Raw genomic sequence first — 24,890 nt, 5'->3', positions numbered from 1 at the left:
GATAGTATTAACTAGTTTGCATGTAATGCAAAGCCAAGTCATGGCTTAGCATGAACATGCAAAGATAAAGATAACGTGCTAGTGTATCATTCTTTATAAGGGAAAGAACAATTCCTCTTTCTTGCAGTTTTTTCTAGTTTTGGGAAACTGTGTTCAGGCAGCTTCTTGCATTTTCATTTTCTCAAAGCCAGATAGCCCATCTAACCATTGAGCAACCCACCAAAATCTCAGAACATATGACAACTGGATGCGCAGAGTGCAGCTTAATGGAACACGGCTATGGGCGGGGCAGCTTGAGGAAGTGTCACCTATCTTGGACTTGCTCATAAAAGCTTTAAAATCACTTAAATACTCTTTAAAAAGCTCACACAGCTGTATTACTGGTCCTTTATCCATACCCAGGAAGGAAATCTGCATGTGGAAACAGACCTTCACCTGTGATTTGGCCTGCATAGTATATTCTATGTGTAATAGAAAAAAATGTGGATTCAGAACCCAGGAGTATCCAGTGTGTTTATCCTACCTAGATTACTGGCCTGAGCTCCTTTCGAAACACCAATTACAGCTGTAGGGACTGGAATCATATTCCAGAGCTCTTCTCCTTTACCTTGACAGATGATCAGCTGACTATATCTTCAGATGATCTGATATATATATATATATATATCTATCTGTAGGCTACAAATCTATCTTACAACAAATAAAATCCTACTACTCACTCTTTGACCTTTGGGGCCCTGTAGTCCAGGAGGTCCTCTTGCCCCTGGAGGACCCTAGAAATAATAATAAAAAGATTTTCAACGTTAATAATTTCAGAAGGCCAGTTGAGGCAGCTAGTGAATACAATTTAATTTTTAGCATAGATAAGTGCATTCCAAAGTGCTTCAATACCAGCCAATGGCAACCAACCAACCAACCAACCAAACAAACAATAATCCTCCCATTCCTATTCCAAGTTGCTTAAACAATTATATATATATTATATATATATTCCCTAGATGGGAAGTGATGATGATGTAAACACATTAATATGTTGTTTATAACTTTATCCAAACAGCATTGTAAGCAGCAGGTTCTTAAGAACCACGTTGCTAAACAAAAGAAATTTGATTAGATTGCCTTTAGGTCACTTAAGGACAAAGTCATTTCTTGTTAACTGAGTAGGAGACTGCATTTATTATTATATTTTCTTCCAACCTTTCCTATAAAAAAAACCTCACTTTATAGCAGCCCTGATATGAGGGTTCTCTCTAGGCTAGGTTAAGACTTATGTAAAGCTACCCATTTTTTTTAATGGCTGAACGAATATAAACCCCCCCCCCCCGGATTTCCCAAGGAAAATCATCTATCCACCACACAGCTTTTTAGTGATGTAAGTTCCATCACCTTCTAAAGATTTGTTGATGTTGGTTGAGCAAGCAAATTATGGAAAACTTCTTGTATGAGAGTCAAGTTATTATTTTAATATGTTCTGTGAATTTTCTTTAACATTTTTTTAAAGAAGCACAATACAATAACATATCAGTCGTGCTGTTCCCACTTGACTGAAAGGTCAAGAATTTTAAATGAGTTACTAACAGGTACATACATTTCCAAGTCACTATCAGGTCATCATGGCAAAGGATAAAATCTGTCGGGCTGGATGTAATGGTGCCCTTCATTTCATGGAAGAAGCTCCAATTCAAATGAAACTTTCATATAACAGAAATGGGGGAAGTGATTTTGGCCAATTCCCCCTTCAGCCCATCCCACAAACCTCTCACACTGTTCCAGGGCATCCCCCAGTGCTTGAGAGGAAAAGCGCAGGGAGAATAATAAAATATCACTGTTCCCGCTGATAAATATGCTGATGACACCCAGCTTTATCTGTTGATGGACGGCCACCCTGACTTGGCCCCGAACACACTGACCAGATGCTTGGAAGCTGTGGCTGGATGGCTGCGTGGGAGCCATTTGAAGTTGAATCCTTCAAAGACAGAGGTCCTCTGGCTGGTTTGGGACGACATGGAGTTGGGGGGCCAACTCCCATCTCTTGCGGGGGCTCAATTAGTGCCAGCGCCTTCTGTCAAGAGTTTGGGTGTCATCTTTGATGCCTCCCTTTCAATGGAGGCACAGGTTGCAGCCACAGCAAAGGTGGCATTTTTCAATTCCTGCCGTATTAAGCAGTTGGTCCCTTACCTTTCTCGCCCTGATCTGGCCACAGTGATCCATGCAACAATCAACTCCAGGCTTGATTATTGTAACTTGCTCTACACAGGGCTGCCCTTGAAGCTGACCCAGAAACTCCAGCGGGTGCAGAATGCCGCGGTGAGGCTCCTTACAGGGTCCTTGCCGTGGGATCACATTCATCCAGTGCTTTACCAGCTGTACTGGCTCCCGGTGGAGTACAGGGTCAGGTTAAAGGTGCAGGTTTTGACCTTTAAAGCCCAATGTAGCTTAGGATCCTTGTACCTATGGGACCGCCTCTCCTGGTATGCCCCAAGGAGGGCCTAATAACAACACTTTGGAGGTCCCAAGCCTCAAGGAGGTTAGATTGGTTTCAACTAGGGCCAGGGCCTTTTCAGCACTGGCCCCGACGTGGTGGAACGCTCTGTCACAAGAGACTAGGGCCCTGCAGTATTTGACATCTTTCCGCAGGGCCTGCAAGACGGAGCTGTTCCCCCTGGCCTTCGGCTTAGACTCACTCTGACCCCTCATATGGGATTTGGTATACAAATTTTCCCTTGGCTTTTTTGCTGGCCCATGTAGGACCAGCATGGATAGCTGGCTTGTGTGAATATCTGATGTTTCCTCCCTTTATGGTCTTGATTTGTGGGCTACTACTAAAACGAGGCTGAATTTTAAGCCGTATTTTAATTAACTGTTTATTTGTTGTTGTGTGTATGTTTTTTTCCTTCCCCTATTATGTTTTATTGTAATTCATTCATATCTGGTGTCAGCCGCCCTGAGCCCAGCCCATTATTTAATTATTATTATTATTAAATCAAAGCCCCTTCTGTTAAACATGCGCTTAAATGTCTTCTTCTGAACTGACACTTGCTGATTATTAATTTTGGTTGAATAGTATGGATGGTTTTATCTCACTGTGTCTGCATCCCACCCCACATCGCAGCTGGTGAATTTTCATCAGCCTTCTGCAAGGATACAGTGGTACCTCGCAAGACGAATGCCTCGCAAGACGGAAAACTCGCAAGACGAAAGGGTTTTTGTTTTTTTGAGTTGCTTCGCAAGACGAATTTCCCTATGGGCTTGCTTCGCAAGACGGAAACGTCTTGCAAGTTTGTTTCCTTTTTCTTAAAACCGTTAATACAGTTGCGACTTGACTTCGAGGAGCAACTCATAGCACGCGGTGTGGTAGCCTTTTTTGAGGTTTTTGAAGACTTTGGTGATTTTTGAAGCTTTTCCAAAACTTCCGAAACCGTGCTTCGCAAGATGAAAAATTCGCAAGACGAAAAAAACTCGCAGAACGAATTAATTTCGTCTTGCGAGGCACCACTGTACACAGTATACTAACAAAGCTAGGGTTAATATGTAATTGTGGGGCGATTTGTATGTGTAATACACTGCACCCAACAAACAAAAATAAGTTTCACTTACAGGCAATCCTTGTGGCCCTACACCCCCAGAGCCACCTGGAGGACCTGGATATCCCTGAAATGGAAGGAAATGGTTAGTCTGGTTGAATGGCAGCCACCGAAATGCTCTCATGTGTTTTCTCCCACTGCTCACAATTCAACACCTGCGACTGCTCGCATCTTACCAGCAACATGTTCATTCTGCAGGTCAGGAAAACCCAACAGACTCAAGGCTTTAACCTTCGGGTCTTCACAAACACATGAGAATATTCACATGAGGGAGAAGAATGGCTATTATCAGAAACAATTATTGCCAATTGCTCTGGCCAGATGCTTATTTTTGAAGTAGGAGAGTTGGCTTTCCCAGAGCTTCAGATACTTTAGATTTTTATTCATACGCCTGGCTAATTTATCATTTCTGAGACTTCATGTGTTGCCCTGTCGATTATCTCCAGAAACACACTCTGTCCCAGTGAAAGTGGCAAGTTGTAAATTGCTTCTTGAAAAATCAGGCCACAACAGGTTTTGTTTTTACAAAAATACATGTGTCTACTATTTTCTTTGATATGACAGCTTCTCATTTTGTATTAGGTAGAGGCTATTTCACACAAATGCCTCTCCAAGCAATCATGACTTTAACACCTTGAAGTTAACATGTGACTTGGTCCTAAAACGCTTCTTAAAAAAGGATTAACTAACACTGCTTTTCCTTCTTTTTCTTGCAAGAGTTCTTTCCAAAGCAGAAAATTTCCAGTTAAGTTTCTAAGTACTAGGTTTCTCACTGTTCATGCCATTAAAAACATAAAATAAATATGCATATAAAGTTGTTTCCCATTAATTACTTACCATGATACCTTTTTCCCCAGGAGGGCCCATTGGGCCCGGACTCCCCCTCTCTCCCTAAAAGGTAAAGAACAACAAAAATGAAACTTTCTGATAGGTTGTCATTGCATTTTTCTTTCTCTGTGAGAAAATGCAAGGTTAGTTGTGGGAGAATGGGGCCTGGACATATAATTCTTCTGCCAGGGTGGAGAACATATGGTCCTCCAGATGTTGTTGGACTCCTGCTAGTTTTCTGGAAAATTTTGCTTACGAAAAGTTATAGGTCCTGAAGCTGAAGCGCTCAGTTTGTCAACGTATTCCTGAGTTGGTTCCTGTGTGGCTCAGAAAACTGGTTGGAAGAAAGAACCACCTGCTTGTTGGCTGGAGGAAAAATGCCGCTATGAGGGGACATCTTTATTGCTGCATGGTCTTCTGGCTAGCGGAAGTTCTCTTCCTGCTACTGCTTTTCTCTTTTCTTTTGGCTTAAACTGAGCTCTGCCTGCCTCCAATGAAGAGAAGAAGGAATCCTCCAAAATAGGCAAACTGGAAACTGTCTTCTTGGCCTTGGACGAAGGACCCATTTCCAACTAACTGTCTTCCTCTACTTGAAGAGAGAAGTGATGATTTTATGGAACAAGGCACCAATCAGATTTATCTACATGGCAATATTATGAAGGATAACATAGCACGGGGCAGCCATATTTTCAATAATTGCTCCTGCTAATGATACCGTGTTATTATGTATCATCGTTCCCGGATCATTAGTAGGTCTATTTCCCAAGGGCACTGCAGCTCTGTTGCTGCGTACTCTGCTGCCGAACCAATAATTTTAATTTAGAAGTTAAGGGGGGGGGGAAACAAAATTAAAAACACAGCCCTTGGACGTTTAGTAAAGTACTATAACCTTGCATCATCTGATTTCCCTGCCTTGGCAAGAAACCTCTGACCCTGCTCTCAGTCTTTGGGAATAGTTTTATACTTCTGGCTGACCACTGCCCCCCAAGTACTGAAAAACCCTTATGTGGTGAAACATCGTGAGATCTACAGGTATAGGGTGGTGCACCAATCTAAATAATAACAACAACAACATTGGCATACAAACACTTTGTGTAGCCCTAATGGAATGTGTATTGAAATAGCACAATTATCAACAACAGACCCCAAAAAAGTGTTACACTATTAAAATACACCTTACAATAATACTTTCATATGTGTAAAATAGTTTTATGAGAAAAATATTTCAGCACTCTATGTAAAATGATATGTTGCAGAGAAATAAGCAAAGGGTGTGATAATGATAAGTGCCTCTTAAGGGTTTCATTTCATTTGAAAACCGATTAATTACCCCAATACTTTATTCTCTTGATTCAAAACTTTTGTTTTATTTGAAAATAATCTTGTCAGCTTATCCTTAAGTAGCAACCAATTGCAATTACTGTGTCATACTGCTTGGCATTATATCCTGAAGAGAGGAAATAAGTTTATTTTTCAGTTATTTTACTTTGATGTTAACATATAACGAAAGTGACTTTTCACATTTTTCATGTCAGATACAATACCATCATAGAATAAAATGTTGGGGTGGGATGCCACTAAGTTGTTGTGTGCACAGAATAAGGTCCACTTGCGCAACAGGACTTTCCCCCGCTCTTCCTCCCAAATCTGCTCTGATTTAGGGGGTGAGTGGTGGGAGGAGAGATAGGGGTCAGCCCCAATGCGTGAGCAAACCTCGTTCCCTGCATACATTGCCCACTAAGCGCTATGCTGAATCCCTCTCTTTCTCTAGAATTTCCTTTTGAATTCCTGCCATTAAACTGGCTGAAATAATTTTTCCCTTCAGGGTAGAAATAACAAATATGCTAGATCACACTGAAAAATATTTAGGTTTCTAGCATAATGAAACCTGACATCCATTTAAATAATAGTTTCCTGTTTTCAATTTTAAGAAAAGGAATAATGGAGAATTCTTCAGAACATTAAAGGGCTGTAGTAATAAGGACATTTGGAAATGTAAGTTAACCCTACTGTGTATTCTAAAATTAGATAAGGCTATTAATCTCCCAGACATTCTGAATGCTCTTCAATAAAAGTTCTTGCTTTGCCAGTCTTTGATTTCCATGCAGTTCTCTTCTCCCCCAACCTTATACTGTATACAACATTAAAGTCTCACATTGAGTATGACTGTTCTACAGAAAAGAATTTATGAAAATTGAGATGTATGTATGTACTCTTGTAACCAAAGAAAAATCTTTAATAAAATATAATAATAATAATGAATTTACAATTCAACAGACACAATAGGCAAACGCCACTAATATGTGTGCATGTTCGAAAGGTGTCTAGTTTGTAACTTAGGACCAAACTTGACAAGACAGCAATGATCAAGGGTGTAGATTTCCATTTTTCAATTGTTAGCAGAAAGCAGCTGCTGTAGCCTTTTAATCTCAACTGGGGTCACACGGGCATTGGACAATGCCCTCCAAAACCCGCCCTCCCTCCTACACATTTTTGATGCAAGTCAACTCTCAAAGGTGCTATTTGCCCCATTAAGGAAAACTTTCAAATAAATGTAAGCTTCCCCTAACAAGAAAATTAACTGCTCCAGGGGAAGGGTTCTTTATAATTGGGGAAATGGCACAAGGGGAACTCCTATTCTCCATACTGGAAGGAGGCAGCAGCTGATTTTAGAGAAAAAGATAAAGAGGTGGGAGGTCCAAGCACAGGTCTTCATCATCTTGTCAAGTTTGGCAAGATTAACCAAGATCAAAACCCTCACATGCAGCTTTTGCAATTTTACTGTATTTGGAACATTACGTGTGCCAGAGTGGTTATTACATTATCAGTACTAGCATCTCATTATACACCTTCTCGCCAGGTCCTCCGGATGATCCAGTTTCACCAGGTAAGCCGATGGGACCCTACAGGGAAAACAAAAGTAGATGGGTTTCTAATTTCGTATCTTCATATTTGAGCATCAACTCATGCTAATGGTGTTACCAGAATCATCAATGTAAGTGCTTTTCCCTACACCCAAAGATACAGTTTGGTCCACTGGGGTTTAGTGGGAGCTAATTATTATTTTCTCATGTCTTCTAGTGATTTCATCCTTATACATTTCAACTTTGAGATTAATATTGGAAGAGCATGAATCCTAATGGCACAGCTGTTTTAATATCACTTTAATCCTAGCCCCAGTCAAGCTACCATAAATTCATCACAAGTGTGTCACTGGAATGACGCTACAATGAATGGGTCCAATCTTTTATTTTAAACGAGCTCATGGAACTCATTAGTGTTCCCTGTGGGGGGTGGGGGAGCTTAGTCCAAATTCATTTTGCCGAACTGTCACACATTATCCGATTTTCTGGCCTAGTAGTGGGGAACTTAGGGCTGCCAACACTATATTAATATAACTAATAACTCCAATCAGTCTGGACAATTATTCAGCTTGGTGAGTGAAGACTGTTTACTACCTTAAACTGTGCTTTCTTATTATTGTATTATTGTTTATTTTGTTGGAAGGTGCCTCAAGACTTTGGAAGGGGAGAATACAAATGTCTCAAACTCTCAAGATTACAAAAAGCTTATTTGCATGGTGCCTTTAAGGCAATCCTTATGAACCACAAGTAACTATTTATAAGCCTCACCCAAGACTAATTTGGCTAACAAAAGCACAGAGCTTTCTGCCTGCCCCATAAACTGTTTGCATGCTATATTTCTACAGAGGAAGTTTAGCAACTGCCAAATAAGTATTCTGGAGGTCATAATTCTGGCTATCTTCAGAGCAGAAGGAAAGGACAAGAGCAAAAAAGAGTGCAAGTTCTGAAGCTTCTTGCTTAGGCACTGGGAGTCTCATCCAAGAATAAAGGGTAGTTGCGATACAGATGTGTTTCTGTGTATAAATGGCTCTCAGCTGCAAGATTTTCCTCCCTGGGAAAATACCTTCGAGACTTCAAACAATAGCAGTACACAAACTTTAGGAGACTCAAGATGCTGTAATTGTAAAGCAAGTATTATTGGAAACATCCAGTCTTTCTAAGAGCTTCTAAAATTGGTGTTTGATGAAACAGCGTTAAGAGCCCGGGATCACAAATACCGCTAACAGAAGCTGACAATCTTCAAAAGATTAAAACAAGGTATTAGAAGTGCAATGTAGCAGACTGATATGCAGGGCTTTTTTTCACCCAGAACTCACTGGAACTCAGTTCTGGCACCTCTCAGATGGGCACCATTGCCATGATAAGAGAAAAAGGGAGGCATTGATGGTGAGTTCCGGCACCTCTTTTTCTGGAAAAATAGCACTGCTGATATTTAATTTTAAAAAACTCATAACTTGGCTATTGGCTCTGTATATTGGAAAATAGGAACAAACCAATTTCACCTCGTATCAAATTAGCTTTATTGTTTCATCAGTATCAAACTATTGAAGCACTGGCCATCAAACTATGAATCCCCAGGCAATAAGAAGAATTAAAAAGACCAGTTAAAACAGCTATATGGGGTGGGGCTTCAATGATACAGATCTAACAATATGGGCCTTCATTTTAGGACTGATTTGTAGCATAGACCATCCTTCAACAAGTATCTATCATGGCAGCGCAGAATCTGGCAACGGAATATGTGACTTCTGGGCTTTCGTCCTGCAGTAATAGGGAGATGCTGTGTTGTTCCGAATGCCCTGGGAATTTTTATAGGATGGGCTGCATAAACCTGGCTCGAATGTCTATATAAGACTGGCAATGAAGAAGGGCATGTTCCATTGTTTCCTGCTGCCCAGAGCCACATGGGCTTTTCTCTCCTCGTATGGTATCTTCCTATAACGGCCTTCCTGAATTGCTGAAGGGAGGGCCTGACAACGGGCCAAGGTGAAAGCCCTTCACTGTTTGGGTATTTGAGATTAGCTATGTATGGCATTTGGGAAGTCAAGTATCTTCTAGTTTCACTCATTAGAAATTTTGGGGAGTCAAAGACCATGCTTGGGTGATCTCAGAATCATGGAAAACACACAGCTTTGTTGGTAGTGGCACAGATTTTTATTATCAGGGTGCCAATATATTGGGATATATATTTATCGGGAGCGGGTGACACTGTGGTCTAAACCACTGAGTCTCTTGGGCTTGCTGATTGGAAGGTTGATGGTTCAAGTCAGCGCGACAGGGTGAGCTCCTGTTGCTCTGTCCCAGCTTCTGCCAACCTAGCAGTTCGAAAGCACGCCAGCGCAAGTAGATAAATAGGCACTGCTGTAGCAGGAAGGCAAATGGCATTTCCATGGATGGAGAAGGGGGTAACCACAGATTCTCCTTGCTCACAGCCAGGGTGTGCATGTGGTGAACCAGTCAACTGCCTGCTTATCATCAAAGGCACATAATGGACACTTATCCCTTCCTCCGGGTGGGCAGTTGTTGCGGACCCTCGAGCTCAGTCAGCATCCCCGGGCAGTGAGAAAGGAACGCACATGGCCAAGCGGCCACAGGGGGAATTCTCATTGGCCGCCTGGGTAGCTAGCGTTGAGTTCCCACCGGCTGCTGCATTTCAAATTGGCCAATGAATGGCCTCTTCTGGGGGGTGGAGGGGGTGTGCCTTGCAGGCTGAAAAGGCATTGGTTGCACACATGTCCTGGCAACCAGGGAGGCATAAATGCCTGCAGCACCATCCTGCCTCAGCACATTTAATGCCCATTTAATAGACATCACAAAACCAATTGGGGTATATTTTCACATCCATCTTAACACACGCAGCGAGCCTAATCTTTTTATTCATCATCTGGACTTCTAAAAAGTGCTACTCTCAGATGTTTTCCTGAGAACATTTTAATTAGAGGGTGAGGGTTTTTTTTTCTTCCATAGTGGAGAAGTTGGAGATTGGTACTGCATTATGCACTCTATATTTATAAAGGCTAAAAGCCAAGTTGTTTTCCTCTGCTTGAAAAAATATTCCCAAGGCCCATGAGTGCCAAAGACTGACCGGCATGGTCCAGCCCCCAGGGCAAGTGACAAGCTATAAATTAAACTAGGGGGTGAAAAGGAATTAAAAAGGTCAGGCTGAAATGTATCCAGAAAATGTGTAATTAAAAGGCAATTGACAAAATACCCTAATGAAACCCCATCCAGGACAAGCAGAGATTCAGATCAGGTAGGTTTGAAGCTAGAAATTAGGCTTTTTAATAGAATCAAGACTGGAGCACAGATGGATCAGAGAGCCAGGAACAAAGCTGAGAAATAACAAGCACAAAAAGGCAAAACTGTAGGGTTTGAACACAAAAATATACAAGCCAGCATCTGAGTCTGAAACAATGGGCTACCTAAAGATAAAAGGGATCATTTCAGCACTCCCAAAGGCTATCACAATTTAAGCACAGGATGAAAACCAGAAGCTACTGGATGCTGGTAAAGTCACTGTCTCCTGAAACAACTGATTTTCTGTGTGATATCATACTAAAGAAAATGTCACACCATCAATACACTAAACAGCATACAGTGGTACCTTGGGTTAAGAACTTAATTTGTTCTGGAGGTCCATTCTTAACCTGAAACTGTTCATAACCTGAGGCACCACTTTAGCTAATGGGGCCTCCTGCTGCCGCCGCAGCACGATTTCTGTTCTCATCCTGAAGCAAAGTTCTTAACCTGAGGTACTATTTCTGGGTTAGCGGAGTCTGTAACCTGAAGCGTCTGTAACCTGAGGTACCACTGTACATGCAAACGAAAATGAATGGCAATCTCAAACTGAAGTTGAATGCACTTTTAAAACAACTACAGAAAATATTGTGCCGTGGTTTCTGTTTGTCTCTCTCTAACGGCAAAGATGACTTTTTGGAAGCCTCCTTGACACATGCGTTCTTCTGGAAAATTAATCAGAGGGTAGATCCCACATCTAACACATGCTTAAGGCAGGCAAAGCTTCTGCCAGGGCATCTGCTGTGTGTTAAAAAGTTGGACTACAGTAAAATAATTGGAAACATGATGTGCTTAGTGTTGGGGGGGACGACACTTGAGCATGTAATAGCAACGATAATAATCCTTCAGTAGACCCTTTTAGAAAGAAGATTATAACTAGGTAGCTCCATGAATTCCCTGCACAAGCAGGTACTTATCACATATATTTATATACACTTTACTTCTTCCTGTACCTCCAACCAGGTTTCTGAAGGGATGTTCAAAACAATCACCTCATCTACATTTATCTTATCATTTCCCCACTACTGCTATGCACACTTCTCATTTGAGAAAGCTGATTCATTGGCTGAAGTTTGTGCCTTCCTTTCTGGCATGATATGTTTAGAAAAGTGCAATTCTCACATACGGTTGCTTCCAACAGATTAGCAATGGAAGAAAATGCCTACAGGCACAAAATACCTCAAATTCAGGGGTGGAGCACTAAAAATAGGAAGAGTTAGGAACTAGCAGATGGACAGTGTTGCCTCTTTGGTGGAAAGCCATACTGGTAGTTAGCTATTTCATCCCCAAATTAATAAAGCCTGTGTTTCAGTTGCATCATCTTGCTATGCTAATGTTGCATCCAAACAAGTCTTAGCGTTGCTGAGGCATTACTTTTCTGTAACTAGCTGGAAGTGGAATTAAACAAGGGAGTCCATACAGCCAGAGAGAGAACCGCCATGGTCCCCCGAAATGCCCTTCCCTGTGGCCAACATTTTTCTATAATGCTTATTTACAATCACAGCTTGTTGGGCAAAGGTCCTTCACAAAGTCAATTAATACTTTCCCGATTCAGCCTTTTCCTTCCTTATTTATGTTTATTACAGCTGGGGATTACTAATCATCAGCCTGCTAATGGCACCATTGTTGGTTTCTGCTCCTGCAAGGGTGAGGAGCTTTAATTATTGGTTTTCTTTCCATTTTTATGTCAATGTTTCACTATATAAAAAAGAAAAATATATATATGAGAAGGTAAACCCTTCCATTACCCCGCAGCATGAATAGAAAGTAATGATGGGGCTATCAGGGCTAAACAGCCCTGTTTTGGGAAGTTTTTAAGGATCGATGTTTTTATAATGTTTTTAGACATGTTGTAAGCCGCTCAGAGTGGCTAGGGAAACCCAGCCAGATGAGTGGGATATAAATAACGAAATTATTATATATCAAGTAAATCTATTAATCACTAATCCCCCAACTAAGATGTATCCCTATTCTTCTTATTGTAAAGGCGGCATACAATTAAGACGAAACATTATCAACAGGAAACAATTAAATGGATGTGATCTGCAAGTAAGAAACTTTAATTTAAACACACAGGGGCCACAAAAAGCCTTGATAGTACTTTGCGTGTCCACACTGGACAGTGTTTTATTGCCAAAACGTGGGGAGGGGTGGGGATCATCACACACCAGGCCTGGAGGGGGGGAGAGGACAACACATGAAACACCAGACTGCAACAATTTGACATTACATGGATCCTCTGCAAAAAATTAAGTGAACAGATGGTAATTCCAGAGAAAACGACTAGCATGGAATTAAGGACATATGTAACAGAACCCTGATAACTTTCTTTTCTTTTCCTTTTTTTGGTAAAAGAAAAAGAAACACAGATTTCCTTGAGGCAGCGGAGTTATAAAAGTATTTCAGACAGCTTGTTCTGTATACTGAAGCACAAGACATAATTTTCCTATAAAAGGAGATCTATCAAATTTGAAGAATTGCAACACACAACTATTCTGGAGAGGCTAGTGCATTTCATCATTCCAGATGGAATCAATGAATCAGGAACAACTGTTCGTTTATAGGATCTTTAATTTGTTGTTGTTGTTGTTGTTGTTGTTGTTGTTGTTGTTGTTGTTGTTGTTGAAACTGATGTTTCACAGGTGATTGGGAGTATGTACCATGATTTTCCTATATGGATAAAAACTCACAGTAGTACAGTACTATTTGGATATAATTTGAGTCTCCTTATCTGTTGTCCAGCCTATTGTTTTCAAAAGAAGAGCTGAAGTCTTTTGTAATCGCTACCTATGAAACGACTAGTGAGGCCTGTAACAAAATACTGCAGTATATCTTTCCTCCTATTCAGGTCCTATTCTGGTCACCCATTCTCTCCAAGTAGGGCATTCCAATCATCTCATGCTGTTGCCCCATTCCGTTTTTCCTTTTCCAACACTCCATGGTACATTTCATGGCTCCTGGTCATGCTCAGTCCTCATTGGGCTGCTTTAAATTTAAATACACAAGAATGCACATGCATGTGAGTGCCCACCCCAAGAAACCCCATTATGGTAGCAGTCATATACAGAATTTCTAGAGAGTAAGCAAACTACAGGTCGTACTTCTGTAGTATTTGCCACAGTAGCTATTTGCCACAAGCATTTCATCTTAAGATAGTAGAGTTTTCCAGACCTAACAAAACCAGGATGGAACACAGTTCATCTGGCACTGAGTTATAACCAAACCCATACTCAATTCACAGAGTAAGAGCTGCTTCACTCCATCAGACTAGCAAGCCGGAATTTTTGTGTGTGGTCTTTGGGTTGATGCCTCACCTTCATACTTCAAACTCAATTTCCTGCCACTTAGCTGAAGTACTAAGAATGTTATGGCAGGAGCACCAGGATCCGCAGAAACTCACTCACGTTGGGAATATGATTATAAAGGTGTGTTTTCCTTCTAAAAGTTCCCAAAGAACGGAGTCTGGTTGATGTTTGTGTTAACATTTCTGACTTGTGAAATCTTAACCGGGTAGCAAATCAAAGGTGCGTGAGTCAGGGTAAAAACCTGTGTCGTTAACCCACCGCTGGGTTAAGTACATTTTGCAAGATGAACCACGCGGCGTCCACATTTCAAATGTGCATTTGAAATAATATAGGATTAGCCAAGGATTCTTAAGCAGGGGTTCTCATTTTGTTCCAGAGCCAACCTAAGCAAATGAAAAGATGGTTCAAGTCTCCCCAAATGCAAACAACTAAGGGGTTTTTTGGTGGGGGAGTGGGGGTTCCTGGTTTATTTTGTTCTTGTTTGGTAGTGGCAATAGTTGAGAGCTGGGAGGAGGAAGGAAAAAAAGAACTTCTTTGTCTCCTTTTCTGCTGTTGCTGCCAAAATCCCTGGAAACAGCTAAAGGAAGGGGAAAGAAGGAAAGGGTGCTTTGGGGGCTGGCAGGGAGAAGAAAGGGGTTTGTGGACGCAATGCACCCATCTCTAATCCAGGTATTGCCCTGATCCAAATAAGGCTGTGAGTTGCTCAGGGGAGTTCATAAAAGCTTGCAAGGAAGTGTTTTAGGAGCTCTGAAAGGCACTCCAAGTGAGGAGTGGCTGAATTTCTGGAACAACCATAGGAATTAACACATGGCACTTAATACATAGAAATTATATAGCTCTCTAGGCTTAATTCCCTCAGTGTCATTTCCTCCAGTTTCTCCCGCCACCTTCAGTATTGAAATAAATCATCACAGACTACCACTTACTTTTCAGGCACGGATCAAAGTGCTGATTTTTACCTATAAATCTTAAATGGTCTGGGCTCAGGGCACCTGAAGGACTGCCTGTTCTCATCCAAACTTGACCAGTTCTTTGTTGGTGTTCTGAGGTGAGGTGACTGTGAAGCCAAGGCCTACTTAGTTGTTCCAAGTCTGAGGAACGCCTTTCTCTTGTCCGCGTCATTAGAACGCTCTTTGATGGCATTTAAAGGTCAGCTAAAAATGCTGTTGCTTTTCCAGCCATTTAATGAGATTAAAAAATTTTTTTTAAATGCCTTCTGTTTTAAATTGGATTTGCTCCTGCTGCTTTAATTGCAAATTTAATTTGTTGAGGCCTGTTTCTGATGTAATGTCGTTTGGACGGAACACTGAAATATGACAAATGGACAGGATCAAGCTTTAGGTCAAGCAATCACCCCATTTCTCTGGTAGACATCACCAGCATTTGCTTCTGGGTTTAACCTGGTTCTTTAAACAAATCAAGATACACTGTGGTCTGTGACACTGGCTAGTTCGAATAAACTGTAGTTTAAACTAACCACAGATCCCGGTTCAGACATAACAAACTGTGGTTAGTTTAAACCAGGAAACAGATGCTTCCTGTCTCCTCCTCCAGATGATGCAAATAGATGGGTATGTGCTCAACCACAAGGCCGCACATTTGAACTGCACCTATGTGTTTTGTTACAATTCTTTTTTCCTGTTGTGAGTTACCTTGGAAAGCATGGCTCAGAGACTTATGACTCTTGTGATGCTACAAACTCACAGCTCTTGCAACACAGATGTTAATTTTGAAAACTGGCTGAGATAGTTACATCATGTGCTAATGAAACATTAGCAGTCCAGTTCTTCTGCGATCATATTGCAGATTTATTGCCTTGTCTTCTATTTTTTGGCTCCTTATCTCCAAACCTGAGGCATTTCTACAAAGTTTGAAGAATTTGTTCTACTCAGCATCTTCAAGTCCTCAATCATTTAAAGCAATTTCAATTATCCCTTTAATTTTGGGCATAGGCAATTATGATTTCCTCTCCTAGATAAATTAGGTATCCTCAAGGCCTAAAACAAGTTTAGCAACGAGGCAGTTAAGTGCAAAGCTTCCAAGCAGGCAGGTCTATACAAAAAATATTGGCTATGCTTTTTCTTAAATGTGAGCCTGTAATAGCTCAACCAGGCATATCATTTATAGCAGAACTCCCATACATTGTTTTAGTTACCCTCTATGTGTTTGTTGCTAGAACAGAATACATATACTTGTAATGAATACCTGTCTACCAACAGACATGTGTATTTAAATACAGTTTTGCAGGCATTTGATTGGTGGTATCCCATACTATAACACTGGATCACATGCTTTGAAGCAAAAGATCCCAGGGTTGATCCTGGGTTTTATCTCCAGTTTAAAGAACTCACTGGGTTAGCAAGGGCCACTGCTTCAGGCTTGAAAGAGCAAATCAGAACAGGCAGTACTGGGCTGGATAGACCAATAGGAAGCTTCATATGCTCACATGACATTCTTATTTGCCCTTCTGACAACAACTCAACATTCTGGCACTGTTTATGGTCCTTTGGTCTGCTGCTGACATTTTCTATCTTGGTCTGACTGTCTACAGACTGAATTTTATATTGGGCTTCTCTACGAGGAACCCACATCCATATAAATCAAATATTCAGAGGGTGTTTCCTCCGCCCCTTGGCAATGAGTTATGTTTCCAAGTAATAATGGCAGCCAAGAAACATAACGCTTTTGTAGGTCACATTAGTTTTCATGTGTGAAAGAATGTCATCTTTCAATCATCTTTTTCAAACGTCTAAAGCCATTCATGCAGTGGATTATGCTCAGCGATGGACAAGACAGGTTACATGCGTCTGTGCGTAATACAATGTGGTTTCAAAGTTCTGCCAGCTAGTAATTTAAAAATCTGAAACTCAACTGTGCATGCCAGCACAGTTGAGACTTTTCTCCCTCTAATCCAGGGGCAATTTTCTCAGTAGCTGAAGCCAATGTTTTTCTTGGCATCGCTTTCCAAAAAACACACACACAAAAAAACCAACCCAAAAAACACTTTGTCTCATCAGCATTGTAAATCTGCTCTGGCTGAAGTCCTTTAGTTCTCATTAAATTAATCAAATGCTGTCTAAAGGGATCTGCTGATTCTGTAAGAGGTGGCTAATCTTACCAGCCAGGGAAAGCTGCAGAATTGGACTTCAGGTTTTAAATTCTATTCTGTCAAAGTCATAGATCTAATAAGGATCTTAAACAAATTAGCTTCCCCTGATATAAAAAAAGCCTGTTGCATTCCAAGGCTCACAACAACAACGAAGGGAGGGAGGAACCAAGATACTGGCTTGCTTGGAAGTGTCTGCAGACTCATTGTAAGCAATAACTGTGGCAAACACAACTTACATGGGTAGCCTTCAAACAGGAAAGAACTATGGCCAGCTGTGCCTGTTAAAATCCCATTATAGCAAGGCATTCCCATTATTCCTGTAGAATTTTCCGCAACTTTTCTCTGCTGCTTCAAAAGTGTCATGATTTTCAGCACATCAGATACCCATTTTATAAAGCTTCCTTGATGCTCTTTCACTCTGGAAAAACCAGAGAGAGGTGACTGTGCACACATTTAATGTTATTCCTTTAGGAGTAATAATAATAATAATAATTTATTTATATCCCGCCCATCTGGCTAGGTTTCCCTAGTAATCAACATCTATTTTGTATATGCTAATTTTATTTCCTTGTTGGCTACTGTTCTCTCTCTTGTTGAGTTTTAAGATGTTAAATTTGGTTAGCTTGTTTCCATTGTTTCTGTGTGGATTTTCTGTATTCATTGACATTATGATTATTTCTAATTGTTCTTAATGTGTGTAATTTTTTTGTTCATTATTGTTCATTTGGTATGTTGTAAGCCACCACTGTGGAAATGTACAGTATAAATAAACTGATGTTTGCCAAGGGCACATGGAGATCTTGCATAACAAAGAATTGTACAAGTAACAGGGGGGAAAACCCCAGACATTAGGAGCTATCAATCTAATCATTCTCCCCACCTTTAATGAGGACATTGTTGGACAGATTTAGAGCATATTGTCTAGATTGCTTCAGGAATTTTTATTACCATATATGTGTGTTTCTACACATCCCTGCTAGAACTTCTAAACAAGTCCAGGGAGATGGATATAGCTTGATTAAAAAGTGTCATCAACAATGGACCATCTAGAACTCAGATATAATTTAACAGGCAAAACTCTTATCAGATTTAAACTGGTCTACGACCGTAATAAACTGATTGAGATTGTTATCAAGTTTTTATCACTTTTGTGAGTATTGCCCATACTCATAAATCCAAATAAGGAGCATTAAATACATTTATCTTCTAATCAAATGTATAACTATTCCTGTATACCTGAAGGAGCGTCTCCACCCCATCATCCAACCTGGACTCTGAGGTCCAGCGCCGAGGGCCTTCTGGCAGGTCCATCACTGTAAGAAGCGAAGTTACAGGGAACCAGGCAGAGGGCCTTCTTGGTAGTGGCACCCACCCTGTGGAACACCCTCCCATCAAATCTCAAAGAAATAAACAACTACCGTATATGACATTTAGAAGACATCTGCATCCCTGTTTAGGGAAGTTTCTAATGACTGATGTTTTAATGTATTTTTAACCTGTTTGGAAGCTGCCCGGAGTGGCTGGGGAAATCCAGTCAGATGGGCAGGGTAGAAATAATAATAATGATTGATGATGATGATGATGATGTAGAGTACCACCAGCAGTGGTGTTTTCTGCATAAAGAGGAGGGCAGTTTGGAACTCTGTGTTTCCAACAATACATGAATGTAGGATAAAAATGTTCAGACTGTGAAAAATTATGACCTAATAATCTCCAATTATCAATGGGACTATAGATACCATCCACATTCATGCATGCATCACTTATAAAAGCCAAGAAAGTATTTCAAAATCCAAATATACTATTTCAGTCTACCCTTGGTCTGGAAGCTGCACCTGGTACAGAATTTGGCCAGGAGGGCTGTAAACAGAATGAGGAGGCTCAGTTGTTCAGGTCCATGGATTTGTCAAGTTTATGCACTTATGATAATACTGAACCAAAGCCAAAAAGTTCTTTCCATTACTATTCTATGTTATCATCTACCTCAAAAAATATTCCTTAAATTCAGTAATTGCAACATTTGGTCCAAATTTACAATTAAGTGCTATGTACACAACTCACCATAGTCCACTACTCCTACTTTTGTTTTTTAAAAGCATTTTTCTTTTTTGGCTACTGCACCATATAGGCCAAATGTGCTGTTTATTTATTTGATCATTTCTAATGAAGTAAAGTTGCAAGATGAGTTTTTACAATAAATATATATCTGGTTATATATTTGATTGTGTAAATACAGCTTTGTTTCATGAAAAGAAACCAAACAAACAATACATTTGACATACATTGTATACAATATCATTAATATTTTTAGAGGGAACTAAGGCAGTTTCTGTACATAATACTTATTTGCAAGTAGGGCCAAAGGTTACACAAATATATCTGTGGTTTGGAAGCAAATAACCAGGGATTCTATTTTAAAGTGAGTTATCCCTCTCTCTTTGTATTTCATCCTCCAGACTGCTGTTCCAATATTCTGTATTAGTGTCTATGTGTTCCTGAGGGGATGACTATTATTTTGTCTCTCGTAGAAGAGCACAAATATTTAAGACTCAACTAAACAATTCATTTAGTTCTACTTTCACATTCAATTCTGTTGAAAAATTCTCAAATTTTAGCAAGATTAATCTTGTCATCAGCACCTGGGAGACAGCTGTCAATCAGTTCATGCACATGAATCACACATGCCTCAGCTGTCCTGATTCCATTTTTTATTGCGAGAGCATGGCAGCCATTTTGGGCGCCGTGCTGTTGCACAATTTCTGGCCAAAATCCCCCAGCACTTTTTCAGGGCCGTGATCTCACATGGTGCCCCAAAACAAATGCTTTTGGCCACTGTGCCCCCCAAGTTCTTTTGGAGGGCCACAATCTCGCATGGGTCATGTGACTCACATGGAAGACGCGGTCCCAGATTGTTCCTGAGTCATATATGGAATCACAGTTTAAGAACCTTGTGAACAACCACCATAGAATTATTTTTAAAGCTCCAGGAAACTGCAGTCACCGACATAGGCTACACAACATAGCTCAAGGAAACGCCAAAATGCCTCAAACTGAGCGAGATGCAACACAGAGACAGCTGTTTTTTTTTTTAAAAAAAAAGCTCAGTAGTTCCACTAGGCCGAGACACAACTTTGGGATTACCTATACAAAATATCCGTAAAATTTAATTACAGTGGATTCAATAAAAAGGCTCAGACCAGATGCTAAACTTTAACCCCGTTTTGCTTTATATTGCAAGGCATACAGTTTCTTACAAAAGAATACCAATGAATCCATGAACATTTCTCCCTAATTCTTTCCAGATAGTATGCCACACTGGTATTTTGGATTGGACCTCCCCTGTTCATCTTGGTTAATGTCTACCTCAGATTCTTGATTTGTAAAATGAAGGGCAATAATATTTACCTATGTCTTTACAAGAAGCAGGGATGAATGTCTGCCAATATTTTGAAGAATGAAATGATAAAGTAAGTGTGTGTGTGTAAGTGTAACCACTATTCCAAAATTTATTTCACTTGTGGTGATATTCTCCAACATCTGTTTCAAAGTATTGCAAAGCATGCCATCTAAAATACTTTTCTCCATATTTTATTAGCTCCAATGCAAAATTTGTGCCCCAGCAGATGAACATGTTTAGTAGTGTCTTGTGTTAATATTTTTGGAGTTTATAACTAGATCTCCTCTTTATTGCATATGAAAAATAGGCATTACCCTAAAAATAATTTGGGGGGAAACATAAGCACCAACATATAGCATCTATAATCAGCATACCCACCCAATCTTAAATTAATCAAGACTTTCTTTCTTTCTTTCTTTCTTTCTTTCTTTCTTTCTTTCTTTCTTTCTTTCTTTCTTTCTTTTGTATTCTTTTTGTGTCCCCAGAGAAATACAAGCTCCTTCCCCTCAGTGGAGCAGAGGCACATTACACATAAAGGTAAAAGGTAAAGGTACCCCTGCCCGTATGGGCCAGTCTTGCCAGACTCTAGGGTTGTGCGCCCATCTCACTCAAGAGGCCGGGAGCCAGCGCTGTCCGAAGACACTTCCGGGTCACGTGGCCAGCATGACAAGCTGCATCTGGCAAGCCAGTGCAGCACACGGAACGCCGTTTACCTTCCCACTAGTAAGCGGTCCCTATTTATCTACTTGCATCCGGGAGTGCTTTCGAATTGCTAGGTTGGCTGGCGATGGGACCGAGCAACGGGAGCGCAGTGGTGCAAAGATATGCGGCGCAGTGGTGCAAAGATCCGCCCGGCGGGGCCCCCCCCCCCGGTTACCCAGTCCCAGGCATGCAGGAGGGCGGAGCCAGCCAGCTGCCTCAGCGTCTCACTGGCTTGGTCGCCCCTGAACTAGCAGTGCAGCCGCCCGCAGTAGAAGAGCCTGTTGCGGCTCTCCAACCGATGGGCGGGCTCTTCCCTGGACTCAACTCTCAGCCTGGTGTCCCTGAGAGCCAGGCGCCCCGCACCCCTAGTGCCTATGGCTAAGACGTCCCTGGTTCCTTTCAAACTTCAGCCCTTGGCTGAACCAGGAAGAATCTGAAGTAAGAAACCGTTACGGGGATCTGAGGGCCCTTAGTAGGAGTTGTTGGGAACAAGAAAACTGATATTGTTTATGGATACCATAAAGGAGAATTAAAGCATGTCTACAACAAAGTTAGGTTTGTAGGTCAACTATTGAAAGAAAGTGATCCTATAGATTCTGTGAAAAGATGTCAAGGGGGTCTTAATAACAACAGTGAGCACCTTTGTAGCATTTTATACAAACCAAATTAATGTGATATTGCATGCATCTTTGCATGTAACATGCAGGTTTTTAAAAACGCAAATAGCAGCTCCTGAGTGGGACAGATAATTATTGAGACTGCAGCAGATTGGGAGCAGGAGTGTAACACTTCTGAAGAAAACAGAAGAAAATTGCTCTTCCCAAGCTGCTATTTGCATTGCAATCAAAGCAACTAGTGTAAGTGAATGCTTATCTGATAGGCTATATGCAAACCTATTTGAGATAGTTAATTAGATATTCTATGCTAAAATATAGACACAAGTTAATTCCTTTTTTCTTCTTCATTTGGAACCCAGCCTGCTCAAACTTTGGAGCAGCCCAAAGATAAATGAGCATCTCAACAGAAGCAGCTGTGCTGAAGGTTGAATGTATTATTTAGAAGATATCCGAAGGCAGCCCTGTATCGGGAAGTTTTTAATGTTTGATGTTTTATTATGTTATTCTATATGCTGTAAGCTGCCCAGAGTGGCTGGGGAAATCCAGCCAGATGGGTGGGATATAAATAATAAAATTATTAATATTAATCTATGGATAAAGTTTAATTTTTTGCTGAGGGTGGAACAATATACTTGGCGTTGGGATGCCACTGAAAACTGCAGACCCATGCCAAGTTCTTCCCCTGACCCCAGCACCACTATTTACCATAAGTTGTAAGTTTTCCCATTCCAAATCACTGGCTATCATTACAAAATATACCATACTGTGAATAAAACATAAATTTATCCTTACTGTTTCACCAGTTTTCCCAATAATTCCTTGATCTCCTGTTTCTCCCTGTGAATTTAAAAACTGATTTAGTAATTTAGCACACAATTTCAGTTTAACAGAGAGGACGTTTTCAATCCTTACTTACCTCAAACACCTACCTTAGTGCATTTCCTCTCCCTAAGGCAGTTTATCAATGCACAGAATAATTTTTTTTGCCTTTCCAGTACTATTCGTCTTTACAAGTTTGCCATGCTAAAATAAATTGGCTATATTTTGCATTATGTAATAATGTTACTTGGCCAGAGCCCCTTTTTAAAAGCACAATATATTCATTGATTATTTGTCAGATGAGGCTGATTAGTTCAGGAAGAAGTAATGCATACACGTTACTCAAAAACTGATGCAATTGTGCACTTGGCAGGAGGCCTTTTCACTCCATCTTCCATGGCCCACAGGTGAACGAACGCACACTGTGCCACACCAGATGCTACTCACAAACAGGCCTATGTGCACCTTCAATATACCTATTCCAGGTAAAACTGTAAGGTCATTTGTGGGGAAGCTTTCAGAGACATTCAGAGGCTTCAGCTGGTGCAAAATGACTTGCCTCCTGAAGGAGTGGGTCATAAGGAGCAGACTGCACCATCATTCCCAACCTGACTCCCAACTACATTGCAGGTTCAAGCAGAGGTAATTTTGATGACCCATAAGCCACTAAAAAACCAAGCATTTTGGGCAGATTTTCCCCTACTCCTATGTTCCGCCATGTCTAGGGACACCTTTTTTAAAAATAAAAAGTACACCATCAATGCACCAGGTCAGATCTACAATGGCATCTCTTGTGGGCATCGATATGTTCTTCTCCTAGCTACCTGCCACAGCCCAAGCCTGTATATTTTTGAGAAGCGGTGTAAGTTCTTTTTACTCAAAGTGGTCTAGATAGTGGTTTGCTGGTCTGGATAGGGTAAAATAATTGGCCAAAGCAATCCTTTGCCTTAAACATTTCATCATATTAACCCTCAACCCAAAGCTTGCTGGGGTGGGCTAGAGTGACACAAAGGGACATCTGTGGGCAGGATTCCTGCACTGCAATGGGTTGGATTGGTGATGACCCTTGGGGTCCCTTCCAACTCAACAATTCTACGATTATATGATTTGTTCCTGCTGACTATGGTCTCTATGGTCCTGCAGGAGGCAGTGGAAGACAGGAGGGCCTGGCGTGCTCTGGTCCATGGGGTCACGAAGAGCGGGACACAACTAAACAACAACAACAACATGGTCTCTTGGGTGGCTTCACCATTTGGACTTCCTCTAGAAGAGTGGAGACTGCTGTGTGTTTTATGGGCAGGGAAGGGGTGGCCAACATGTGCACAAAGTCCTACACACTTGGAGATTATGGCTTGGAGCCACAGAAGGGAAATTTCCTATCACCTTCTCCCTCAGGTGCCTATAACACCCCCAAAAGCCTCTAAGGTGGATCAAGGGGCATAATGAAAATGTTGGTGGAGATAGGTATGGCTGCTAGAGAAGAAAAGAGTATGTTGGGGTGAAGTTGAATCAGAGAGTGGGGAGAGAGAGAAATAATTTTTGGTTGATTTATCCTTGTTCTGAATGCTCATTTTTGTAAGTCGCTTTGAGTTTCATTTTTTTGAAATAAGGAACAATAAAAAAAAAAAAGATATATTTTTACTAGCTTTCAGTTTTTATCTGTGAACCTAGTATTAGCTATACAATAAATACTTTATATATATATATTTACAACAGTAAATTCAGAAAAAGTCAACCCTACCTTCAGGCCTTCTGGTCCCGGTTCACCTGCATAACCTTTTCGACCAGGCTTTCCCTGCATTCAAATGAAGAAAAACCTCTGCTTTTGAATGGCTTTGGAATCATGACATATACCAGAGTTGCATCATGCCTGACACAAAATACCTGTCCATGCTTCAATAGACTGAGCTGAGTTACGCTGACACAGTAAAAGCAATGCTTAGCTAAACTTTGCCACTGCTGATTAGCTAGAATTGAAAATTGAACATATAGAGGCTGTTGTATTTATATGAACAAAAGAAGCTTAAACTAACACAGAATATGCTGTATTACACACAGTAACAACCTGGGCAATTTGATGTGTGCCAGGTTTGGGAACAGAACAAATAATGTGCAGAAGGACCTCAAATATTACTTTTACAAAAAGGTCGTATTAGCAGAGTATTTTAATGGATTAAAAATTAATAAACATAATAAAAACTTGAATTTATTCCTTAAAATTCATTGAATTTATTTCTTAAAATCATACTGAATTTTGGGATGTTCTTACAGTGAAAGACAAGAAATGGAATATGGGAAATCTGTTGCCATCAAAAGTGCACAGACAAATTTTAAGAGAATGAATTTCCAGCATTTGCATCATTAATAC

At 40.7% G+C, this 24,890-nt stretch overlaps 1 protein-coding gene across 2 annotated transcripts in view; it reads right to left on the bottom strand.

Annotated features, from left to right (window-relative positions):
- COL24A1 (collagen type XXIV alpha 1 chain) overlaps positions 1 to 24,890 on the bottom strand; it is a 165,058-nt gene that overhangs the window by 56,775 nt on the left and 83,393 nt on the right. For both annotated transcript variants that reach the window (XM_028732889.2, XM_077928502.1), the window contains exons 23-28: positions 24,264 to 24,317; positions 22,496 to 22,540; positions 7,262 to 7,315; positions 4,422 to 4,475; positions 3,598 to 3,651; positions 720 to 773 (exon numbers count right to left, since the gene is read on the bottom strand). In XM_028732889.2, the coding sequence (XP_028588722.2) occupies positions 720 to 773; positions 3,598 to 3,651; positions 4,422 to 4,475; positions 7,262 to 7,315; positions 22,496 to 22,540; positions 24,264 to 24,317 (315 nt within the window). The remainder of the gene's footprint in view (positions 1 to 719; positions 774 to 3,597; positions 3,652 to 4,421; positions 4,476 to 7,261; positions 7,316 to 22,495; positions 22,541 to 24,263; positions 24,318 to 24,890) is intronic.

Source organism: Podarcis muralis, chromosome 5, assembly GCF_964188315.1.
Source record: "Podarcis muralis chromosome 5, rPodMur119.hap1.1, whole genome shotgun sequence".
Taxonomy (NCBI): Eukaryota; Metazoa; Chordata; class Lepidosauria; order Squamata; family Lacertidae; genus Podarcis; species Podarcis muralis.
Note: the sequence above shows the minus strand (reverse complement) of the source record. Positions and strands in the feature narration are given on the sequence as shown.